This window comes from Ranitomeya variabilis, chromosome 5 (genome assembly GCF_051348905.1).
Source record: "Ranitomeya variabilis isolate aRanVar5 chromosome 5, aRanVar5.hap1, whole genome shotgun sequence".
NCBI classification, from domain to species: Eukaryota; Metazoa; Chordata; class Amphibia; order Anura; family Dendrobatidae; genus Ranitomeya; species Ranitomeya variabilis.
Genome location: NC_135236.1, coordinates 415,568,840 through 415,590,686, shown reverse-complemented (window position 1 = coordinate 415,590,686; position 21,847 = coordinate 415,568,840). Strand labels below are relative to the sequence as shown.

Here is a 21,847-nt window from a genome sequence, read left to right as displayed (position 1 = left end):
GCAGGAAGCAGACGGCGAGGGACGTGTGACAGACACCGGAATGTGAGTATGTACTGTTTGTTTTTTTTTACATTTACAATGGTAACAAGGGAAACATCGGGTTACTAAGCGCGGCCCTGCGCTTAGTAACCCGATGTTTACCCTGGTTACCCGGGGACTTCGGCATCGTTGGTCGCTGGAGAGCTGTCTGTGTGACAGCTCTCCAGCGACCACACAGCGACGCTGCAGCGATCGGCATCGTTGTCGATATCGCTGCAGCGTCGTTTAATGTCAAGGTACCTTAAGGCCAAAACATCTCTTAGGGTTCAATGTGCACAAAGATTGCTCACCACAGGAGTAATGAACACAGTGAATTTCCAATTTTGGAGCATTAAAGGGAATATTTCAGGCTATTCATGCTGCCCAAACCGTGGGCAGCATGAATCACTGCCTGACTGCATGATTGCTGTCAGGTACATTACTCAATAGCCGAACACCAGACTAGTCTGGATCTTCCCAGTGCTGTTGCAGCTGAGTTACAGGCTTCTTCCTAACGTGTACGTAGGGAAAGATCTATCAATCACTTGCAGCAGCGCTATGGAGAGACAGTTGAGTGCGGAGCCTAGCTAGTCTGGTCTCCAACTATGTATCTCAGCCAGATCTTGAAGCAATATTTTCTCTGAAACACTCTAGCATTTCAGAAAATAATATACCTGGCTGTAATCATGCAGCCCGTGGTTTAGGCTGCTTGAATTACCTGACTGGTTCTCTTTAAATACAGTTATATGACAGTACAGGTTTAATAAACATATTGACATACCAATACAAAGATACAAATAGATAATGAACACTTATGGAAAGGTACAGCTCTGGTTAAAATTAAGAGACCACTGCAAAATATTCAGTTTGTCTAAATTTTCTCTTTATATGTATATTTTTGAGTAAAATGTATTTTTTCTTTTATTCTATAAACTTGTGGCAACTTGTCTCTTTCCAGGCAATAAAGTTTGTGTTTTTTTTCGAAAAAGGAGAAATGTTCAAAATTAAAAAAAAAACAGTGCTTTCAGACATAAAATACTGCAAAGAAAACAAGTTCATATTTATTTAGAAACAATGCTAATGTTTGAACTCAGGAAGAGCTCAGAAATAAATATTTTGTAGAATATCCATGATTTTTAATCACAGCTTTCATATGTCTTGGCATGCTTTCTACCAGTCTTTCACACTGCTCCTGGCCCAAAAATTTAAGCAGTTCTTCTTTGCTTGATGGCTTGTGACTATCCATCATCCTCTTGTTTACAGAGGTTTTCAATGGGGTGCAAGTGTAGAAATTGCAGGAACGCAGGATGTCGTCACAGACAGGAGGAAGATCAAGAGTTAACCGTTTTATTTAACAATATTCACACTCCATGCAGGAAGTGATAGATGGCAGGGTAGTGATAGGGAATAGGGCAGAACTGGGAGAGTGACAGGTTAGGACAGGGACGAACGATAGTTCAGTAACTAGAGAGGTGAAATTTATCAGACTGTAGTCTTCTTGTGTGCGGCGTCTCAGGGTTCCAACTATGGCACCGACAGCAGCGGCACGTGATGTCTCAATGAAGTCTGTGACGAACGGGGATCCAGCAGTGGCACCAACAACAGCGGAGCGTGGCGTCTTGACGTAGTCTTTGGGGAGAGAGCAACTTTCCTGTGCCAACGTGTTTCTGACACGGTACTCAGTCCAACATATAAAAAACGCCGAAACGAGACTTCGCTCCGCAGTGTTCACTGATCCTGGGTTCATGAGCATGAGCCTAGACACCGGTCTCTCATGGTGTCCCACACCCGGTGCAGTGTCCGGCGTCAAGTCTGAGTCACCTCCAGGCTTGGAGGATGGCGGGGGATTGCCGGTTAGTTGTCCACCAGCGGTGGACCTGTATGCTTGGAAACTGCCGAGTTGGTCTGTACATACGGATCGCTCTACCTTGTCAGCGGACACAGCACCCGACTCACCGCTCAGCTTTCCCGCCTGGGCTCTGTCTTCTCTCCAGCACGCAGTGTTATTTATCTCAGCCCCACCTACTACAGTCACATGCAAGGGTTCGTCCTGGAATGACTGTCTTCACCCCTGCAACGTGGGTGACAACCCCGGCAATTTCGGACCCGGCGTGAGAAAGGTACCCCCGTACTGGTTCTTCCTCTAACACTGGTCGGGAGACTGGGCTGCCCATGACAGGGTTTTGATGTGGTGGTCTCTTAATTTTTGCCAGAGCTGTAATTGCATACAGTGCACAGTGGACACAGAACAGGGATAATAAATATTTTGCTATTATAGTTAATGGGATAGGGCCACAGATATGTCACAGTGACTCACAGCACAAAGATCATTGTGTCAGAATTATAGTACAGACATAATAACAGCGATATAATAATGCAGAGAGCAAACTCCTGGATTCTGATATTGCAACTTGTTTGCAATTGAAGTAGTTGTACACAGTCAAGAAGGTGGAAACACCGCTGAGTCAAGTCACAAATGCTGTCTTGTGAAGTGACTACGCCTTATCCCTGCTAAATATGACATGATTGACATCTCTGAGCACAAGCTACGGTATTTCCTATCCTCAGAGACATCAGGCAAGCCACATGGGGTGAGAATAAGGTGTGGACAGCTTAAATCAGCAGTGCCTAAAACTGTGCAACTTATTCGCCTACATAGTCCATGAGCCAAGAACCAAATTTGACGATATCGGTACCAAGCGGAGTGACTAATTCTCTTTGGTATTTTTAGGTAGATGCATGTCTGTAGTTTATTTTTTGATATGATAGCCCTTACATATACGTAGCTTATTAACCCCTTCAGCCCTAGGCCTATTTGTACCCAAGTGCCTAAGCCAATCTGACCTGTGCCACTTCATGGGCTAATAACTTTGGAACGCTTTCACCTATCCAAGCCATTCTGAGATTGTTTTCTCGTGACATATTGTACTTCACGTCAGTGCTAAATGGGAGTCAATATATTTTACCTTTCTATATAAAAAAATGCTAAATATTCGGAAATTTTGGAAAAATCGGCAATTTTTTAACTTTGAAATTCTCTGCTTTTTACAAAAATACTGATACCCCCCATAATAGTTATTAATTTACACTCCCCACATGTTTACTTCATATTGGCATCATTTTGAAAATGAAACCTTATTGTTTTACGACGTAATAGGGCTTATAGTTTTATGCGCAATTTTTCACATTTACAGCAAAACCCACTTTTCAAAGGACCAAGTCACTTCTGAAGTCACTTTAAGGGGCTTACATAACAGAAACCACCCATAAATTACCCCATTTTGCAAACTACACCCCTCAAGCTGTTCAAAACTCATTTTTAAAAACTGTTAACCCTTTAGGTGTTCCACAGGAATTTTAGCAGAATGAAGGCGAAATTTCAAAATTTCATTTTTTTTCCAGATATTACATTGTAATCCAATTTTACCTGCAACCTAGCAAGGGTTAACGGCAAACCCAAACTTGGTTACCCTAATTCTGCAGTTTATAGAAACACCCCACATGTACTCGTAAACTAAAGTATGGGCACACAGCACAGCTCAACACGGAAGGAGCGCTATGTGGTTTTTGGGTGGCGGATTCACTGGAAGAAATCTAGGGGGCCATGTCACATTTGAAGGCTGCCTGAGGTACCCCCACAGTGGAAACCCCAAAAAGTGACCCTATTTTGGAAACTACACCCCCAAGGAATCTTTTAGGGGGTATAGTGACCACTTTGACCCAACCAGTGTTTCACAGTAGTTGGAAACACTTGGTTGAGAAAATGGAAAAAGTGCATTTTTTACATGAAGGCCTGTAGGTCTAGTGCAGCTGAAAATCAGGTCGAAAGCGAGGAAGTACGCTACGAAGAGGCAGAGAAAGAGGCCCTTGAAGAACTCTTCTTGTATATAAGGACTAAATTGTTCCCAAACCCAGAAGTACTGCCTATGATAAACCTCACATCTAGGCTTGAGAGATTAATGATATCCCGTGGTATCATCCAACTGAAACCATCGACAAAGAAACATGTTCGACGAAAACTTGAAACAGAGATTGGGGAATCACTCCGCTTTCTCTCAGATGAGAAAGGTAAGCTTCTAGTCTATCCATGTAGCCTATCAATGGACGACCTTGTCCGGCAAGTACACAGCATGACAAAAGATCTGCAAGAAGCAAGAGCTGCTAACTCTGGAGATATCGTAACCAAAGCAGCAATGCAGCTAAGGAATGAGATCAAGAAGCAAGATGTGAGTCAGCCATGGCCTCCCAATACAGATCAGAATGTCGTTCCTGCATTAGTCACTCAATTCCTGCAAACCCTGCTTACAGGAGATTGTGAGTGCCAAACTACCTGTGAAAGAGCTCAACGTCTTGCCACATCCTTCGGCAGTGACTTGGTTTTTGCTGTTACCAATGGAAAGACAAAGCCACCAAAGCACGTACTGCTATCCTTTGCAGTTAAGTCTTTGACCGGCAATACAGAACTGATTCGAACTCTGAATCGTCTTGGCCACTGTGTGTCATATTCAATGGCTGAGGAGATCGATACAGCCCTTTGTATCCAGAAGTTGGAATGTTCAAAGGATGACATCCCAATGCCAGCAAGTATCTACCCAGGTGTGTTCACAACCCTGGCCTGGGATAACATTGACAGACTTGAGGAGACACTAAGTGGAGCAGGTACATCTCATAGAGTCAATGGCATTGCTGTTCAGTCCAATGTTGCATGCTCTGTGACAAAGAAAGTCCTGCCAGATGTAACCAAGTCGAAGAAAAGAAGCATAACTCTGACAGAATTAATGCTACCGATATACAATGTTGGGCAGCGGGGAGAGCCACCCAGGATTGAGACTTCGAATGTTAACACTACCAAGGAGGTCCAGGATTCAAAAACCAAAAACCATATCTGGCTTCTGGCTAGAATGTCAGACCATGAGGATCAGACCACCAGCAGTTGGACTGGGTTCAACATAAAAATCCGCAGCGACATTGTAGTGGCCCAGGACACTGTAAGCTACCTGCCCACTATCAATGCTCCTGCAACAGCCATGTCCACTGTGAATGAAGTCTTGGAGCAAACACATGCCATCATGCAGACCCTGAAGCTTAACAGAATTGTGTGTGTGTTTGATCAAGCACTCTATGCCAAAGCTGCCGAGGTTATCTGGAAACAGGAGAAGTTCAAGAACATTATAATTAGAATGGGTGTCCCATTTTGACATCCATCAAAGATACAGAAAGAGTCAACAGATATGAAGGCACAGGGATCCATTTCAAGAACATTCAACATGGGCACAACATCCAGCAGTGGAAAAAGCTTCTAAGTAGTTCCTCCAACAAGGCAAGTCTCATAAAGTTTCTGGTAGAAGAATGGAAGGCGAAACACCACAGGGAGAAGCTTGAGGAGAAGGAGCTGTATGTCACATGTGAGCAGCTCTGCTTTAAGATCACCAAAGAACAGTGGGAAGAGGCTGCTGACCTTAAGTCAAATCAAGAAGAAGCAGACACACGCCTCCTTCTCCATGCTCTTCATGCAGCAGAATCTGGTTACAAGTCGGTCATCATCACTTCGGAGGATACTGATGTCATGGTCCTGTGTCTGGGCATGTGCCACAAAATCCCATCCCACCTGTTCCAGAAATGCGGTACACAGAACCGGACAAGATTCCTGGATATCACCACTCTGAGCCGAACATTGGGAGGCAGCGTATGTGATTCATTGATTGGTATGCATGCATTTACAGGCTGTGACACCGTCAGTGCATTCGCTGGCCGTGGGAAGATGACGACACTCAAGCAGTTGAAGATGAACAAGACATACCAGGATGCCTTTCAGGAAGTTGGTCGTTCATGGGAAGTGTCTACCGAACTTTTTGAGAAGTTACAGGAAATCACCTGCCACATGTACCTGCCAACTACCCAAACAACTGAGGTAAACAGGCTCCGTTATCAGCTGTTCTGTGCCAGACGTGGAGTGGTAGAGTCAAGTCAACTCCCTCCTTGCCAGGACTGCCTTTTCATGCATGCACTGCGTGCAAACTACCAGGCTGCGATCTGGAGGAGAAGTCTGCAGAGCCAGCCATGGGTTGCAAACCCAACAGACTGCGGTTGGATGATAGATAACGACGGAAAGCTTGTTGTCAAGTGGATGCAAGGGGCACCAGCACCAGAAGCTATTATACAGCTACTGTCCTGCAAGTGTGTGCGGTCATGTGAACTTCCTCAGTGTACTTGCCTCAGCAATGGCCTGAAGTGCACAGACATGTGCAGATTACAGACATGCCAGAACAAGGGTACTGAAGACGAGCCAGTAGAACAACAGTCAGATTCAGAGTCCGATGTTGAAGATATTATGGAGTAACATATATATATATATATATATATATATATATATATATATATATATATATATATATATATATATATATATATATATATATATATATATATATATATATATGCACATGACATGTTCAGTGTGTATTTACATAACTTGGATTAAATTTTGTTACAAATACTACATCTAGTCACTCCGGGTGGTACCGATATCGTCATATTTGGTTCTTGGCTCATGCTAAAATTCCTGTGGAACACCTAAAGGGTTAACAGTTTTTAAAAATGAGTTTTGAACAGCTTGAGGGGTGTAGTTTGCAAAATGGGGTAATTTATGGGTGGTTTCTGTTATGTAAGCCCCTTAAAGTGACTTCAGAAGTGACTTGGTCCTTTGAAAAGTGGGTTTTGCTGTAAATGTGAAAAATTGCGCATAAAACTATAAGCCCTATTACGTCGTAAAACAATAAGGTTTCATTTTCAAAATGATGCCAATATGAAGTAAACATGTGGGGAGTGTAAATTAATAACTATTATGGGGGGTATCAGTATTTTTGTAAAAAGCAGAGAATTTCAAAGTTAAAAAATTGCTGATTTTTCCAAAATTTCCGAATATTTAGCATTTTTTTATATAGAAAGGTAAAATATATTGACTCCCATTTAGCACTGACGTGAAGTACAATATGTCACGAGAAAACAATCTCAGAATGGCTTGGATAGGTGAAAGCGTTCCAAAGTTATTAGCCCATGAAGTGGCACAGGTCAGATTGGCTTAGGCACTTGGGTACAAATAGGCCTAGGGCTGAAGGGGTTAATAAGCTACGTATATGTAAGGGCTATCATATCAAAAAATAAACTACAGACATGCATCTACCTAAAAATACCAAAGAGAATTAGTCACTCCGGGTGGTACCGATATCTGGCCCGGCTCATGGACTAACAGTGATAGTGGCCATTAATCATTTTCTTCAAAATCACACATTAAATTGGACTATTAAGGACACCATTTGGAGACTTCAAAAACTGTGATTCTGTGGGTGATTTTATGCATAGTAATTTAACAATTCTTTGGATGAATTAATATGTATATTGCCATTTATAACATTAAAGCTCTTGTATTTTTAGTGTATGAATGTTGTGGGCTCAGGATACCCTTGTCAGCAAAGCTGTGCTATTAGCTTGTTCTATATTGTTTTATGGGAAGTTTGTGGTTGGAGCGTTCGCTATTTCAGAATGACTTTGAAGTTTTTACTGTAGCATCGGAAAGGCTTTGGCTGCTGCATCGCGTCCTTGCTGCAGTACAATTCCTTGGCTAAGCTGTACTGTAATTGTAGAAACAGGTTAAGTATGTGACTAACTAATGCAGAAGCTGTGAAGTTACTAAACGCCAAGGTAATCATTCTGCAATTAATAATCAACTCCTCTTTTTTTTTTGTTATTTCCAGGAACTCGAAAGGAAAAAAAGACTTGCAAGGTGGTTTTCACTGAGCAAGAATTAAGGAAACGACTAACTCCAAAGCAGTATCATGTCACCCAAGAAAAGGGGACAGAAAGGTGAGATAGATCACATGAACTTAGCATTTGCTGAAATGTAAGCAAGATGGGGTAGATTTATCAATACTAAAATACTGTCTTAGGCTGGTTTCACACCTCCTGATATTTCCAGTACTGGAAAATCCGGTACCGGAGATATCCGCGTCTGTGTGCCCTTGTGACACATCCGTGTGGCACACGTGTGGCAGCTGTGTGCCGCATCAGGACCACATGGACGGCCGCCGGGAAGCAGTGCTACAATAAGCGCTGTCCCCCTGCGTGTGGTGCTGAAGCCGGCTGTTAATGAAAGAAAGAAACGATGTGGGGTCCCCCCTATATTTTACAACCAACCCAGCAAAACTCAGGTGCGGGCTGCTATTCTCAGGCTGGTAAGGGGCAATGGATATGGACCCCCCCAGCCTAAAAAAAGCAGCCCGCAGCTGCCCAGAAAAGGCGCATCTATTAGATGCGCCAATTCTGGAGCTTTGCCCGGTTGTTCCCACTGCCCTGTTGTGGTGGTATATGGGGTAATGAGGGGTTAATGTCACCTTCCTATTGTATAGTGACATTAAGCCATCTTAGTAATGGAGAGGTGTCAATAAGACACCTATCCATTACTAATCCTACAGTTGTTAAAGGGTTAATAAAACACAGTAAGAAAAAAGCCTTTTAATGAAATAAAACAATACACACACTTTTTCCATCTTTATTGTTCTGCCATTCCAAGCGAAGCCATTGTTCTCCTGGCGGCATGAACTCAAATTAACTCTTCAGCGTGGGAAAATCATTTGAGTTCATGCCGCCAGGGGGCGCAGCTTTGGTGATGTCACCGCTAGCCACCGAAGCTCTGCTCCAATCATTTCATTCATTCCCCAGTCGTTTACAGCCGGGAGCGGTCGCATTAGCAGCGCTTCCGGTTGTAAAATGTAAATGCCTCCAGATATGGATTACTGCATGGGACTTGACTGTACGGCGGACAGGTATGGGTATATTGTTGTTTTTTAATTTTATGATTTATTACAGGAGAACGATGGCTTCGCTTGGAATGGCGGAACAATAAAGGTGGAAAAAGTGTGTGTATTGTTTTATTTAATTAAAAGACTTTTCTCTTACTGTGTGTGTGTGTTTTATTAACCCTTTAACAACTGTAGGATTAGTAATTTAGATGTGTCTGGGCAGCTGCAGATGCTTTTTTTTAGGCTGGGGGGGCCTATATCAATGGCCCCTTTCCAGCCTGAGAATAGCAGCCCGCACCTGTGAGTTTTGCTGGGTTGGTTGTCAAATATAGAGGAGAACCCACGCCATTTTTTTTCTTTCATTCATTGTCCCCTGCTCACCAGCAGAGCAGGGTACAGTGGATGAAAGCCGGCTTCAGCACCACACGCAGGGGAACAGCTGCTTACAGTAGCGCTGCTTCCCCTGCGGCCATCCGTGTGCAAGGAGGACAGTGTACACTGTTCTCCGTGTGCATGTGTGGCACGTTTTGTGGGCCGTGTGTCCGGATGAAAACGGACATGTCTGCATGTTATGCACACGGACTCACAGTCCGTGAAAACACGCTGACATCTGCATAGACCCATTCATTTTAATGGGTCTACCTGTGTCATTGTCTCCGGCACATGAGAAAACTGTCACTACACGTATCGGAGGCACTGACGTGTGAAACAGGCCTTAGACAGTGCAATGTTTATCACATTGATTGATGCTGTTTGATTACTTTCGCACATCTGTAGACTGTTTAGTGTACATTTTCATTTCCTATTAGTTTACTTTGATCAAGAAATCTGAATCAAAATTTTGGTGTATTTTTGGTGCACGGAGTTTGTACGATAAGGCACATAAAGTGTCTTAAAAGCATAAAATGGTGCAAATCATGGAAAACACTTTTTTGGTGAAAATTTTGCCAGAAATCTGATTTTTGTAGCTTGAGAAATATCCCCCAGTTGTGAAGAGATAGGGAGAAAATTGGAGAGAATTTAATACTGTTTTACAAAGGAAAGTAGCCGGATTAATTCATGCTATAAATTGTCTATTAAAGGGAACCTGTCACCCCCCTGCCAGGCGTTTGAAACTAAAAGAGCCACCTTGTGCAGCAGTAATGCTGCATGCTGACAAGGTGGCTCTTTTAGTTATTGGTGCTGTAACTGCAGAAATAATCCGTTTTGTAATTTGTCCCAAATACCTTTCTTCAGTCAAGGAGGCAGGCCTTTCCCCCCCTGCTGCAGACGCCACACAGCCGTCACTCAAATCCTCTTGGCGCCGGGCACCGCCTCCTCATCTCTGTTTTGAAATGAGCCCTGCCTGTGAATCCCCGCCCCGCAGTGAGAATAAATCAGAAGACACTGCGGGCGGGGATTCACAGGCAGGGCGGCTGCACAGGCGCCGTCAGCTAGACTGCATATGAGCACAGAGGACGGGCAGCGCTCACTGCGCCTGCCCAAGGCAGGAGAAAAGAGCGCAGGCGCCGGCTCATTTCAAAACAGCGATGAGGAGGCGGCGCCCGGCACCAAGAGGATTTGAGTGACGGCTGTGTGGCGTCTGCAGCAGGGGGAAAGGCCTGCCTCCTTGACTGTAGAAAGGTATTTTGGACAAATGACAAAACGGATGATTTCTGCAGTTACAGCACCAATAACTAAAAGAGCCACCTTGTCAGAATGCAGCATTACTGCTGCACAAGGTGGCTCTTTTAGTTTCAAACGCCTGGGGGGGGGGTGACAGGTTCCCTTTAAGCTCTCGTATATACTCGAGTATAAGCTGACCCGAGTATAAGCCGACCCCCCTAATTTTGCAACAAAAAGCTGGGAAAACTTATTGACTCGAGTATAAGCCTAGGGTGGAAAATGCAGCAGCTACCGGTAAATGTCAAAAGTAAAAATAGATACCAATAAAAGTAAAATTAATTGAGACATCAGTAGGTTAAGTGTTTTTGAATATCCATATTGAATCAGGAGCCCCATATAATGCTCCATGCAGTTCATTATGGCCCCTTAAGATGCTCCATATTAAAATATGTCCCATATAATGCTCCATACAGTTCTTTATGGCCCAATAAGATGCTCCATATACAAATATGCCCCATATAATGTTCCATGCAGTTCTTTATGGCCCAATAGATGTCCCATATAATGCTCCATGCAGTTATTTATGGCCCCATAGATGCCCCATATAATGCTCCATGCAGTTCTTTATGGCCCCATAGATGCCACATATAATGCTCCATGCAGTTCTTTATGGCCCCATATAATGCTCCATGCGGTTCTTTATGGCCCCATAGATGCCCCATATAATGCTCCATGCAGTTCTTTATGGCCCCATAGATGCCCCATATAATGCTCCATGCAGTTCTTTATGGCCCCATAGATGCCCCATATAATGCTTCATGCAGTTTTTTATGGCCCCATAGATGCCCCACATAATGCTCCATGCAGTTCTTTATGGCCCCATAGATGCCCCATATAATGCTCCATGCATTTCTTTATGGCCCAATAAATGCCCCATATAATGCTCCATGCAGTTCTCTATGGCCCCATAGATGCCCCATATAATGCTCCATGCAGTTCTTTATGGCCCCATAGATGCCCCATATAATACTCCATGCAGTTCATTATGGCCCCATAGTTGCCCCATATAATGCTCCATGCAGTTCTTTATGGCCCCATATAATGCTCATTGCAGTTCATTATGGCCCCATAGATGCCCCATATAATGCTCCATGCAGTTCATTATGGCCCCATAGATGCCCCATGTAATGCTCCATGCAGTTCATTATGGCCCCATTGATGCCCCATATAATACTCCATGCAGTTCTTTATGGCCCCATAGATGCCCCATATAATGCTCCATGCAGTTCATTATGGCCCCATAGATGCCCCATATAATGCTCCATGCAGTTCATTATGGCCCCATAGATGCCCCATATAATGCTCCATGCAGTTCATTAAGGCACCATAGATGCCCCATATAATGCTCCATGCAGTTATTTATGGCCCAATAGATGCCCCATATAATGCTCCATGCAGTTCTTTATGGCCCCATAGATGCCCCATATAATGCTCCATGCAGTTCATTATGGCCCCATAGATGCTCCATATAATGCTCCATGCAGTTCATTAAGGCACCATAGATGCCCCATATAATGCTCCATGCAGTTCTTTATGGCCCCATAGATGCCCCATATAATGCTCCATGCAGTTCATTATGGTCCCATAGATGCCCCATATAATGCTTCATGCAGTTCATTATGGCCCCATAGATGCTCCATATAATGCTCCATGCAGTTCATTATGGCACCATAGATGCCCCATATAACATTGTGCCACATGTAATGCTGCTGCACTAAAAAAAAAAAAATGACATACTCACCTCTTGTTGCTGCTCCTCAGCGTCCCGTCTCTCCGCACTGACTGTTCAGGCAGAGGGCGGCGCGCACACTAATACGTCATCGCGCCCTCTGACCTGAACAGTCACTGCAAAGGACGCGGAAGACGGAGCATCGGTTGAACGCGGAAAGGTGAATATGAAATACTCACCTGCTCCCGGCGCTCCTGATGCGGTCCCTGCATGTCACACGGTCTCCAGGCTCGGCAGCTTCTTCCTGTAGTGAGCGGTCACATGGTACCGCTCATTACAGTAATGAATATGCGGCTCCACCCCTATGGGAGTGGAGTCCATATTCATTACTTTAATGAGCAGTACCAGTGACCACTGAACAGGGGAAGAAGCTGCCGGTGCCCGGAGACCGTGGGTGTTGTGGATTCTGTTTGCGGGCTCCCTCTGGTGGTTACTGCTGGTACTGGGTGACTTTGGTGGGTTGCGGCCTTTGGTTTCCATCTGTCCATCAGAGGCTGGGTGTTTCCTATTTTACCTGGCCTCTCTGTCATTTCCCTTGCCGGCTATCAATGTGTTCAGATGTGCTCTGTTTGGTTCCTGCCTACCTGCTCCCAGATCTTTCAGGATAAGCTAAGTGCTGATTTTCAGTTGTTTGGTTTTTTTGTCCAGCTTGCTTAGAATGTCTCTTTGTTAGCTGGTTGCTCTAGTGGACTGAGGTTCTCCCCATGTGCCATGAGTTGGCACATGGGTTCTTGTAATCTCAGGATGGTTTTTTTGATTAGGGTTTTTTGCTGACCGCTCAGTCCCCTTTTGTGTCATTCTGCTTTCTAGTTTTCAGCGGGCCTCTATTTGCTAAAGCTATATACATCATCTCTATGTGTGTGCCTTCCTCTCATTTCACCGTCAATACATGTGGGGGGCAACTATATCTTTGGGGTTAATTCCTCTGGAGGCAAGTGAGGTCTTTGTTTTCTCTGCAGTACTAGTTAGCTCTTAGGCTGGTGCGTGGCGTCTAGAACCAACGTAGGCACGCTCCCTGGCTATCTCTAGTTGCGTTTGTCAGGCGTAGGGCAGCGGTCAGCCCAGGTTCCATCACCCTAGAGCTCGTCCGATATTTATTATACTTTGCTCATCCTGTGCTATCCCTAGCCATTGGGGATTCATGACAGTATAGCCGGCCCACAAAGTGTTAATTGTTTGGGCTGAAGCAGGAGAAAAAGAGGTGTTCAAGGAAAATTTTTTTTTTTTTTTTTTTTCCTTCAGAGTTTTGCTGCCTAGCCCTTAATTGCTGTCTAGCTGCTTCTTACCTCCTCTTAACCCTTGAATGGCTCTGATCTTAGCTGTTTATCATGGATGTCCAGAGTTTGGCTTCCAGCCTGAGTAATCTCGCGGCAAAGGTTCAAAACATACAGGATTTCGTTGTTCACACTCCCATGTCTGAACCTAGAATTCCTATTCCAGAGTTTTTTTCTGGAGATAGATCTACCTTCCTGAATTTCAGGAACAATTGTAAATTGTTTCTCTCTTTGAAATCTCGCTCCTCTGGAGACCCTGCTCAACAGGTCAAGATTGTTATATCGTTCCTACGGGGCGACCCTCAGAATTGGGCATTTGCATTGGCACCAGGGGATCCTGCATTGCTCAGTGTGGATGCGTTTTTTCTGGCATTGGGATTGCTCTATGAGGAACCTAACCTAGAGATTCAGGCTGAAAAGGCTTTATTAGCCCTCTCTCAGGGGCATGATGAAGCGGAAATATATTGTCAGAAATTTCGGAAATGGTCGGTGCTTACTCAGTGGAATGAGTGCGCCCTGGCTGCAAACTTCAGAAATGGTCTTTCTGAGGCCATTAAGGATATTATGGTGGGGTTCCCTGCGCCTACAGGTCTGAATGAGTCTATGGCTATGGCCATTCAGATTGATCGGCGTTTTCGGGAGCGCAAACCCGTGCACCAGTTGGCGGTGTCTTCTGAACAGGCACCTGAGACTATGCAATGTGATAGAATTCAGTCCAGAAGTGAACGGCAAAATTATAGGCGGAAAAATGGTTTGTGTTTTTATTGTGGTGATTCAGCTCATGTTATATCAGCATGCTCTAAACGCACAAAAAGGGTTGATAAATCTTTTGCCATTGATACTCTGCAGTCTAAGTTCATTTTGTCTGTGACTCTGATTTTTTCACTGTCTTCCATTTCCGTCGATGCCTATGTGGATTCAGGCGCTGCCCTGAGTCTTATGGATTGGTCATTTGCTAAACGCTGCGGTTTTAGTCTAGAGCCTCTGGAAGTTCCTATTCCTCTGAAAGGAATTGATTCTACACCATTGGCTATGAATAAACCGCAGTATTGGACACAAGTGACCATGCGCATGACTCCCGTTCATCAGGAGGTGATTCGCTTCCTTGTACTGTATAATTTACATGATGTACTAGTGCTTGGTCTGCCATGGTTACAAACTCATAATCCTGTCCTGGACTGGAAAACAATGTCTGTGCTAAGCTGGGGATGTCACGGGGTTCATGATGATGCACCTCCGATTTCTATAGCTTCATCTACTCCTTCGGAGATCCCTGCATTTTTGTCGGATTATAGGGATGTTTTTGAGGAGCCTAAGCTCAATTCGCTCCCTCCCCATAGAGAGTGTGACTGTGCTATAGAATTGATTCCTGGCAGTAAGTTCCCTAAGGGTCGTTTATTTAATCTGTCACTGCCAGAGCATACTGCTATGCGGAATTATATTAAGGAGTCCTTGGAAAAGGGACATATTCGTCCATCTTCGTCCCCTCTGGGAGCAGGTTTTTTTTTCGTGGCAAAAAAAGATGGTTCCCTGAGGCCTTGTATAGATTATCGCCTTCTGAATAAGATTACAGTCAAATACCAGTATCCATTGCCATTATTTACTGATTTGTTTGCTCGCATTAAGGGGGCTAGGTGGTTCACTAAAATAGATCTTCGTGGTGCGTATAATCTGGTGCGGATAAAACAGGGTGATGAGTGGAAAACCGCATTTAATACGCCTGAGGGCCATTTTGAGTATTTGGTAATGCCTTTTGGACTCTCCAATGCTTCGTCAGTCTTTCAGTCCTTTATGCACAATATTTTCCGTGAATATCTGGATACGTTTATGATTGTGTATTTGGATGATATTTTGGTGTTTTCTGATGACTGGGAGTCTCATGTTCTACAGGTCAGGAAGGTGTTTCAAGTTTTGCGGGCCAATTCTCTGTTTGTGAAGGGCTCAAAGTGTCTCTTCGGAGTCCAGAAGATTTCTTTTTTGGGGTACATTTTTTCTCCTTCTACTATTGAGATGGATCCCGTTAAGGTTCAGGCTATTTGTGACTGGACACAACCTACATCTGTTAAGAGCCTTCAGAAGTTCTTGGGGTTTGCTAATTTTTATCGTCGGTTCATTGCTAATTTTTCCAGTATTGTTAAACCTTTGACTGATTTGACTAAAAAGGGTGCTGATGTTGCTGATTGGTCTCCTGCGGCTGTGGAGGCCTTTCGGGAACTTAAGCGCCGGTTTTCTTCTGCTCCTGTGTTGTGTCAACCAGATGTTTCACTTCCTTTCCAGGTGGAGGTTGATGCTTCCGAGATTGGAGCGGGGGCGGTTTTGTCACAGAGAAGTTCTAATGGCTCGGTGATGAAGCCATGTGCTTTCTTCTCTAGAAAATTCTCGCCCGCCGAGCGCAATTATGATGTGGGTAATCGGGAGCTTTTGGCCATGAAGTGGGCATTTGAGGAGTGGCGTCATTGGCTTGAGGGTGCTAAACATCGCGTGGTGGTCTTGACTGATCACAAGAATCTCACTTACCTTGAGTCTGCCAGGCGTTTGAATCCTAGACAGGCTCGTTGGTCGTTATTTTTTTCTCGTTTCAATTTCGTGGTTTCATACCTGCCAGGTTCAAAGAATGTGAAGGCAGATGCTCTTTCCTGGAGTTTTGTGCCTGACTCCCCTGGAGACACTGGGCCTGCTGGTATCCTTAGGGATGGGGTAATATTGTCCGCCGTATCCCCAGACTTGCGACGCGCATTGCAGGAGTTTCAGGTGGATAAACCGGATCGATGTCCACCAGAAAGACTGTTTGTTCCGGATGATTGGACCAGTAGAGTCATCTCCGAGGTCCATTCTTCTGTGTTGGCTGGTCATCCTGGAATATTTGGTACAAGAGACTTGGTGGCCAGGTCTTTTTGGTGGCCTTCCTTGTCTAGGGATGTGCGTACCTTTGTGCAGTCTTGTGAAGTGTGTGCTCGAGCTAAGCCTTGCTGTTCACGGGCTAGTGGATTGTTGTTATCCTTGCCCATCCCGAAGAGGCCTTGGACGCACATTTCCATGGATTTTATTTCTGATCTCCCGGTTTCACAGAAAATGTCCGTTATCTGGGTTGTGTGTGACCGCTTTTCTAAGATGGTTCATTTGGTGCCCTTGCCTAAGTTGCCCTCCTCCTCTGAGTTGGTTCCTTTATTTTTTCAGAACGTGGTTCGTTTGCATGGGATTCCGGAGAATATCGTTTCTGACAGGGGATCCCAGTTTGTGTCTAGATTTTGGCGGACGTTTTGTGCCAAGATGGGCATTGATTTGTCTTTCTCGTCTACATTCCATCCTCAGACGAATGGCCAGACGGAGCGAACTAATCAGACCTTGGAAGCTTATTTGAGGTGTTTTGTTTCTGCTGATCAGGATGACTGGGTTGCTTTTTTGCCACTGGCCGAATTTGCTCTTAATAATCGGGCTAGTTCGGCCACGTTGGTCTCTCCTTTTTTTTGTAATTCGGGGTTTCATCCTCGTTTTTCCTCTGGTCAGGTGGAGTCTTCGGATTGTCCTGGAGTGGACGTGGTGGTGGACAGGCTACATCACATTTGGAATCAGGTGGTGGACAATTTGAAGTTATCTCAGGAGAAGACTCAGCAGTTTGCTAATCGCCGTCGCCGCGTGGGTCCCCGACTTCTTGTTGGGGACTTGGTGTGGTTGTCTTCTCGTTTTGTCCCTATGAAGGTCTCTTCTCCTAAGTTCAAGCCTCGGTTCATCGGTCCTTATAGGATCTCGGAGATTCTTAACCCTGTATCTTTCCGTTTGGATCTCCCAGCATCGTTCGCTATTCATAATGTGTTCCATCGGTCGTTGTTGCGGAGGTATGAGGTGCCTGTTGTTCCTTCGGTCGAGCCTCCTGCTCCGGTGCTGGTGGAGGGAGAATTGGAGTATGTTGTTGAAAAGATCTTGGATTCTCGTGTTTCCAGACGTAAACTCCAGTATTTGGTTAAGTGGAAGGGTTATGGTCAGGAGGACAATTCCTGGGTGGTCGCCTCCGATGTTCATGCGACTGATTTGGTCCGCGCCTTCCATAGAGCTCACCCTGATCGCCCTGGGGGTTCTCGTGAGGGTTCGGTGACCCCTCCTCAAGGGGGGGTACTGTTGTGGATTCTGTTTGCGGGCTCCCTCTGGTGGTTACTGCTGGTACTGGTTGACTTTGGTGGGTTGCGGCCTTTGGTTTCCATCTGTCCATGAGAGGCTGGGTGTTTCCTATTTTACCTGGCCTCTCTGTCATTTCCCTTGCCGGCTATCAATGTGTTCAGATGTGCTCTGTTTGGTTCCTGCCTACCTGCTCCCAGATCTTTCAGGATAAGCTAAGTGCTGATTTTCAGTTGTTTGGTTTTTTTGTCCAGCTTGCTTAGAATGTCTCTTTGTTAGCTGGTTGCTCTAGTGGACTGAGGTTCTCCCCATGTGCCATGAGTTGGCACATGGGTTCTTGTAATCTCAGGATGGTTTTTTTGATTAGGGTTTTTTGCTGACCGCTCAGTCCCCTTTTGTGTCATTCTGCTTTCTAGTTTTCAGCGGGCCTCTATTTGCTAAAGCTATATACATCATCTCTATGTGTGTGCCTTCCTCTCATTTCACCGTCAATACATGTGGGGGGCAACTATATCTTTGGGGTTAATTCCTTTGGAGGCAAGTGAGGTCTTTGTTTTCTCTGCAGTACTAGTTAACTCTTAGGCTGGTGCGTGGCGTCTAGAACCAACGTAGGCACGCTCCCTGGCTATCTCTAGTTGCGTTTGTCAGGCGTAGGGCAGCGGTCAGCCCAGGTTCCATCACCCTAGAGCTCGTCCGATATTTATTATACTTTGCTCATCCTGTGCTATCCCTAGCCATTGGGGATTCATGACACGTGGGACATGCAGGGACCGCGTCAGGAGCAGGTGAGTATTTGACAGTCATCGCTCCCCCTCACCCACCGCCGACCATGACTCGAGTATAAGCCGAGAGGGGCACTTTCAGCCCATTTTTTGGGCTGGAAATCTCGGCTTATACTCGAGTATATACGGTAATTACAATTAATTACAAAACACATAAAATGCAGTTTAATTTTGTCCTATTTTGTGGGGACATTCAGGTATCAGGAGTGGAACAATCAGAGGAAAAGTATAATAGAAACATGTCACCACTCCTGTCTTTATCATCCACTCCTAGTTTTGGCTTACAAATACTGAGGTAAAAGCTCCCCAAATACTCAACATGTGCACATGGCCTAAGGGCCTTGGTCCTAAAATTGTAAGACCATGTGCAAACGTTGAGTATTTCACCTCAATATTTGTAAGCCAAAATCAGTAGTGGAACAATCAGAGGAAAAGTATAATAGAAACATGTCACCAATTGTGTATTTTTCACCCACTTCACTCCCACTATTTTAGCTTACAAATACTGAGGTAAAAACTCAAATACTCAATGTGTGCACATGGAGGTGCACGCCACTTTTCTGATGCTTCTGATTTATTAAAGGGGTTTCCAGTCTAAAACAACAAGTCTGCAGTCACTCTGTGACTGCAGACTTGTGAACCCTCATAGTGCATATGCTGCATGCTGTGAAGATTCCCCGGTGTCAGCGCCAGCAATGGCACTCACGTGACTGCAGATATGCGATATGCATAATCATGGCAAGAGTCCAAGCAGAGTGTTTCCAGACTCGAGCTATACACTTGCATTGAGCACGTCGGAAACAGTCTAGCAGTCTAGTCGGATTCTTTCTGATAGGATAGGATACTTGTGGTCACGTGACCGCCACTCCTGGTGCTGTCATCGGAGAATACTCACAGTGTGCAGTGTGTGAACTATGAGGATACACAAGTCTGCAGTCACATAGAGGGACTGCAGACTTGTTGTTTTAGACCGGATAATGCCTTTAAGAGGCATGTGCCCCTCTCCATCCCACCCCCTCATCATAATAAGAGTGAGAAGTGCCAGTTTTGGTGTATCAGAGCTCCGATTTATTAAACTGTCTGCATTTTGTGACATACCAGTAGGACCAGCAAAAGGCATATTAAATTACCCTCATTATTGCAACCCATTGTCAAAAGCCAAACACTGCACTCCACCAAAAATATGCAGTTTCCACCACAAATTACAGAGGTGACATCATAATGCAGTGGTAATACTTCTCTGTAGCTGATAAGGTATGCTCACTCCATCTTTTTCCAATATTTTTTGTTTAGAGAATGCCACAAAAAGCAATGAATGTAATAATTTCTATGCAAAAATAAAGATTTGTGGCCCCAGTTTGGATGAATAGGGGCTAAAGTGCGTGGTTCATGGACATCTGAATTCGATCTTAAAGGAAATCTGTCAACCCAAACTGACAGTATAAACTAAGCCAATTAACTTGTAGAGGGTATAGTCCTGTAGTTTAATAAAATCGTTTAAAAAGGCTGTTCAGTGCACCCTTGGTGTAACAACTCCTAGAGTGGACTCTCTGTGTCATGATACCAAAACTCCCCTGAGTGAGCTGACCTAGTGAGACCGACCCCTATACAGGGAGCGTCAGGGGCAGACCCAGGGGAGTCAATACCACATCAGCCTGTACCAAGGGGGGTGGCTCGTAGGAGGGAAAAGGCACTAAGAGTAGCACGGGGGAGACAGAGAGGACTGGGGGAAGCAAAGAGTCAGGGAGTAGAGCAGGTAGAGGTGCAGGATCCAGAGGAAAAAGGCAGGGAGAGGGAGACAGGATCCAAAGACCAGAGGATGAGGAGATTGAATGGGACCCAAGACCTCCAGGGACTTTAGTGAGGACTTGTCCTAAAATACAGCACAGGCAGAGCAAGGTTAGCCTAAGCTACAGACAGGGGCACCAGATACACAGACAGCACAGGCAGAGCAAAGTAAGCCCAAGTTACAGACAGGGATACTAGATGCACAGGGGACCTGAGTTAACACCAGCACCAGGGCTGGCGCTAGAGCAATAATCAGGTGCTTCCTCTAGGAGGAAGCAGCCTGATATACCCAGCACCCGACCGCTGTTAGGAGGGCGACACTTCCGGGTCAGGAACTTGCAGCTGCATAAAGCTCTGGGGAAGAGCGTGGCCGTGACCTAAGGTGTGCAGGGAGTATGTGCGGACAGTGAGAATCCCGAGGCAGCTGCGAGACCGAAAGTATTGAGATGCCACGGCCAGATCCCATCCACCAGCATGCAGGGACCCAGGAGAGCGGGGAGTATGAGGTGAGGTGAGTATAGTGGGACCGGGTGGCCACAGCGGTGACAGTACCCCCTCCCTTACATCCCTCCTTCCTAAGACCGGAAAGCCTCCCAAGAATACAGGGTGTATGGATGTTCTCCCGGGGCTCCCACGATCTCTCCTCAGGACCAAAACCTTTCCAATCAATCAAGAAAAAAGTTCTCCCTCTAACCTCCTTCATGGTAAGTGCATCCCTCACCTCAAAGACATTTTCGGTGTTAATGGGTTGAGGGGTGTGACTGAGGAAAGCATGGAAGCAGTTAAGTACCATTGGATTTAAGGAGGGACACATGGAAGGTGTTGGGAACCCGGAGCGAGGCAGGCAACTTCACCTTGTAGGTAATGTTATTAACTCGTCTCATGATTTCAAAGGGTCCAACGTAGCGGGGACCCAATTTGTAGGATGGAATCTTGAGTCTGATATACTTGGATGAGAGCCAAACCTTCTCACCAGGAAGATAAGGGGGAGAGACCAAGCGCACTTTTCATCTGCATGCCTCTTCATCCTGCTGGAAGCTTTTTCAAACGCACTCTTGGTCTCCTCCCAGATCTGAGAACATTCCATGGACATAGAGTCGGCTTCAGATACACCCGAGACAAGAGGGACCGGGAGAGGCATATTGGGATGTTGCCCAGAGACAATGTAGAAAGGAGACTTGGTAGAAGACTCGCTGGGGTGATTGTGATATGTGAACTCCACCCAAGGAAGAAGGGTAGCCCAATCATCCTGATTTGCATTACAAAAGTGCCGAAGATAGGAAGTTAGGACCTGGTTAATTCGTTCTATCTGGCCATTGGTCTGGGGATGATAGGCAGAGGAAAAGTCCAGAGTTACATTCATGAGTCTGCAAAGTGTTCTTCAGAACTGAGAGATAAATTGCACTCCTCTATCAGACTCGATGTGTTGAGGGATTTCATGGAGTCTGAAGATATGACTAATGAAGATCTTTGCCAACTCAGGAGCAGATGGTAAGCCAGGTAAAGGAACAAAGTGAGCCATTTTAGAAAAACGATCCACGACCACTGGAATAACAGTGCAATCTGAGGAACGTGGCAGGTCAGTAATAAAATCCATGGCTATATGCTGCCAGGGAGCTGAAGGTACCGGAAGAGGGTGCAAGAGCCCAGAGGGACGTTGCATTGGAATCTTGTTCTTGG

The 21,847-nt window shown here is 45.2% G+C and overlaps 1 protein-coding gene across 7 annotated transcripts in view; it reads left to right on the top strand.

Annotated features, from left to right (window-relative positions):
- Nucleotides 1-21,847, top strand: part of MSRB3 (methionine sulfoxide reductase B3) — a 411,351-nt gene that overhangs the window by 229,222 nt on the left and 160,282 nt on the right. For all 7 annotated transcript variants that reach the window (XR_013215777.1, XR_013215776.1, XM_077265195.1 and 4 more), the window contains one exon: nucleotides 7,773-7,881. Coding sequence is in view for 5 of the 7 variants with exons in the window: in XM_077265195.1 (XP_077121310.1) it covers nucleotides 7,773-7,881 (109 nt within the window). In the remaining 2 variants the exon portion in view is untranslated. The remainder of the gene's footprint in view (nucleotides 1-7,772; nucleotides 7,882-21,847) is intronic.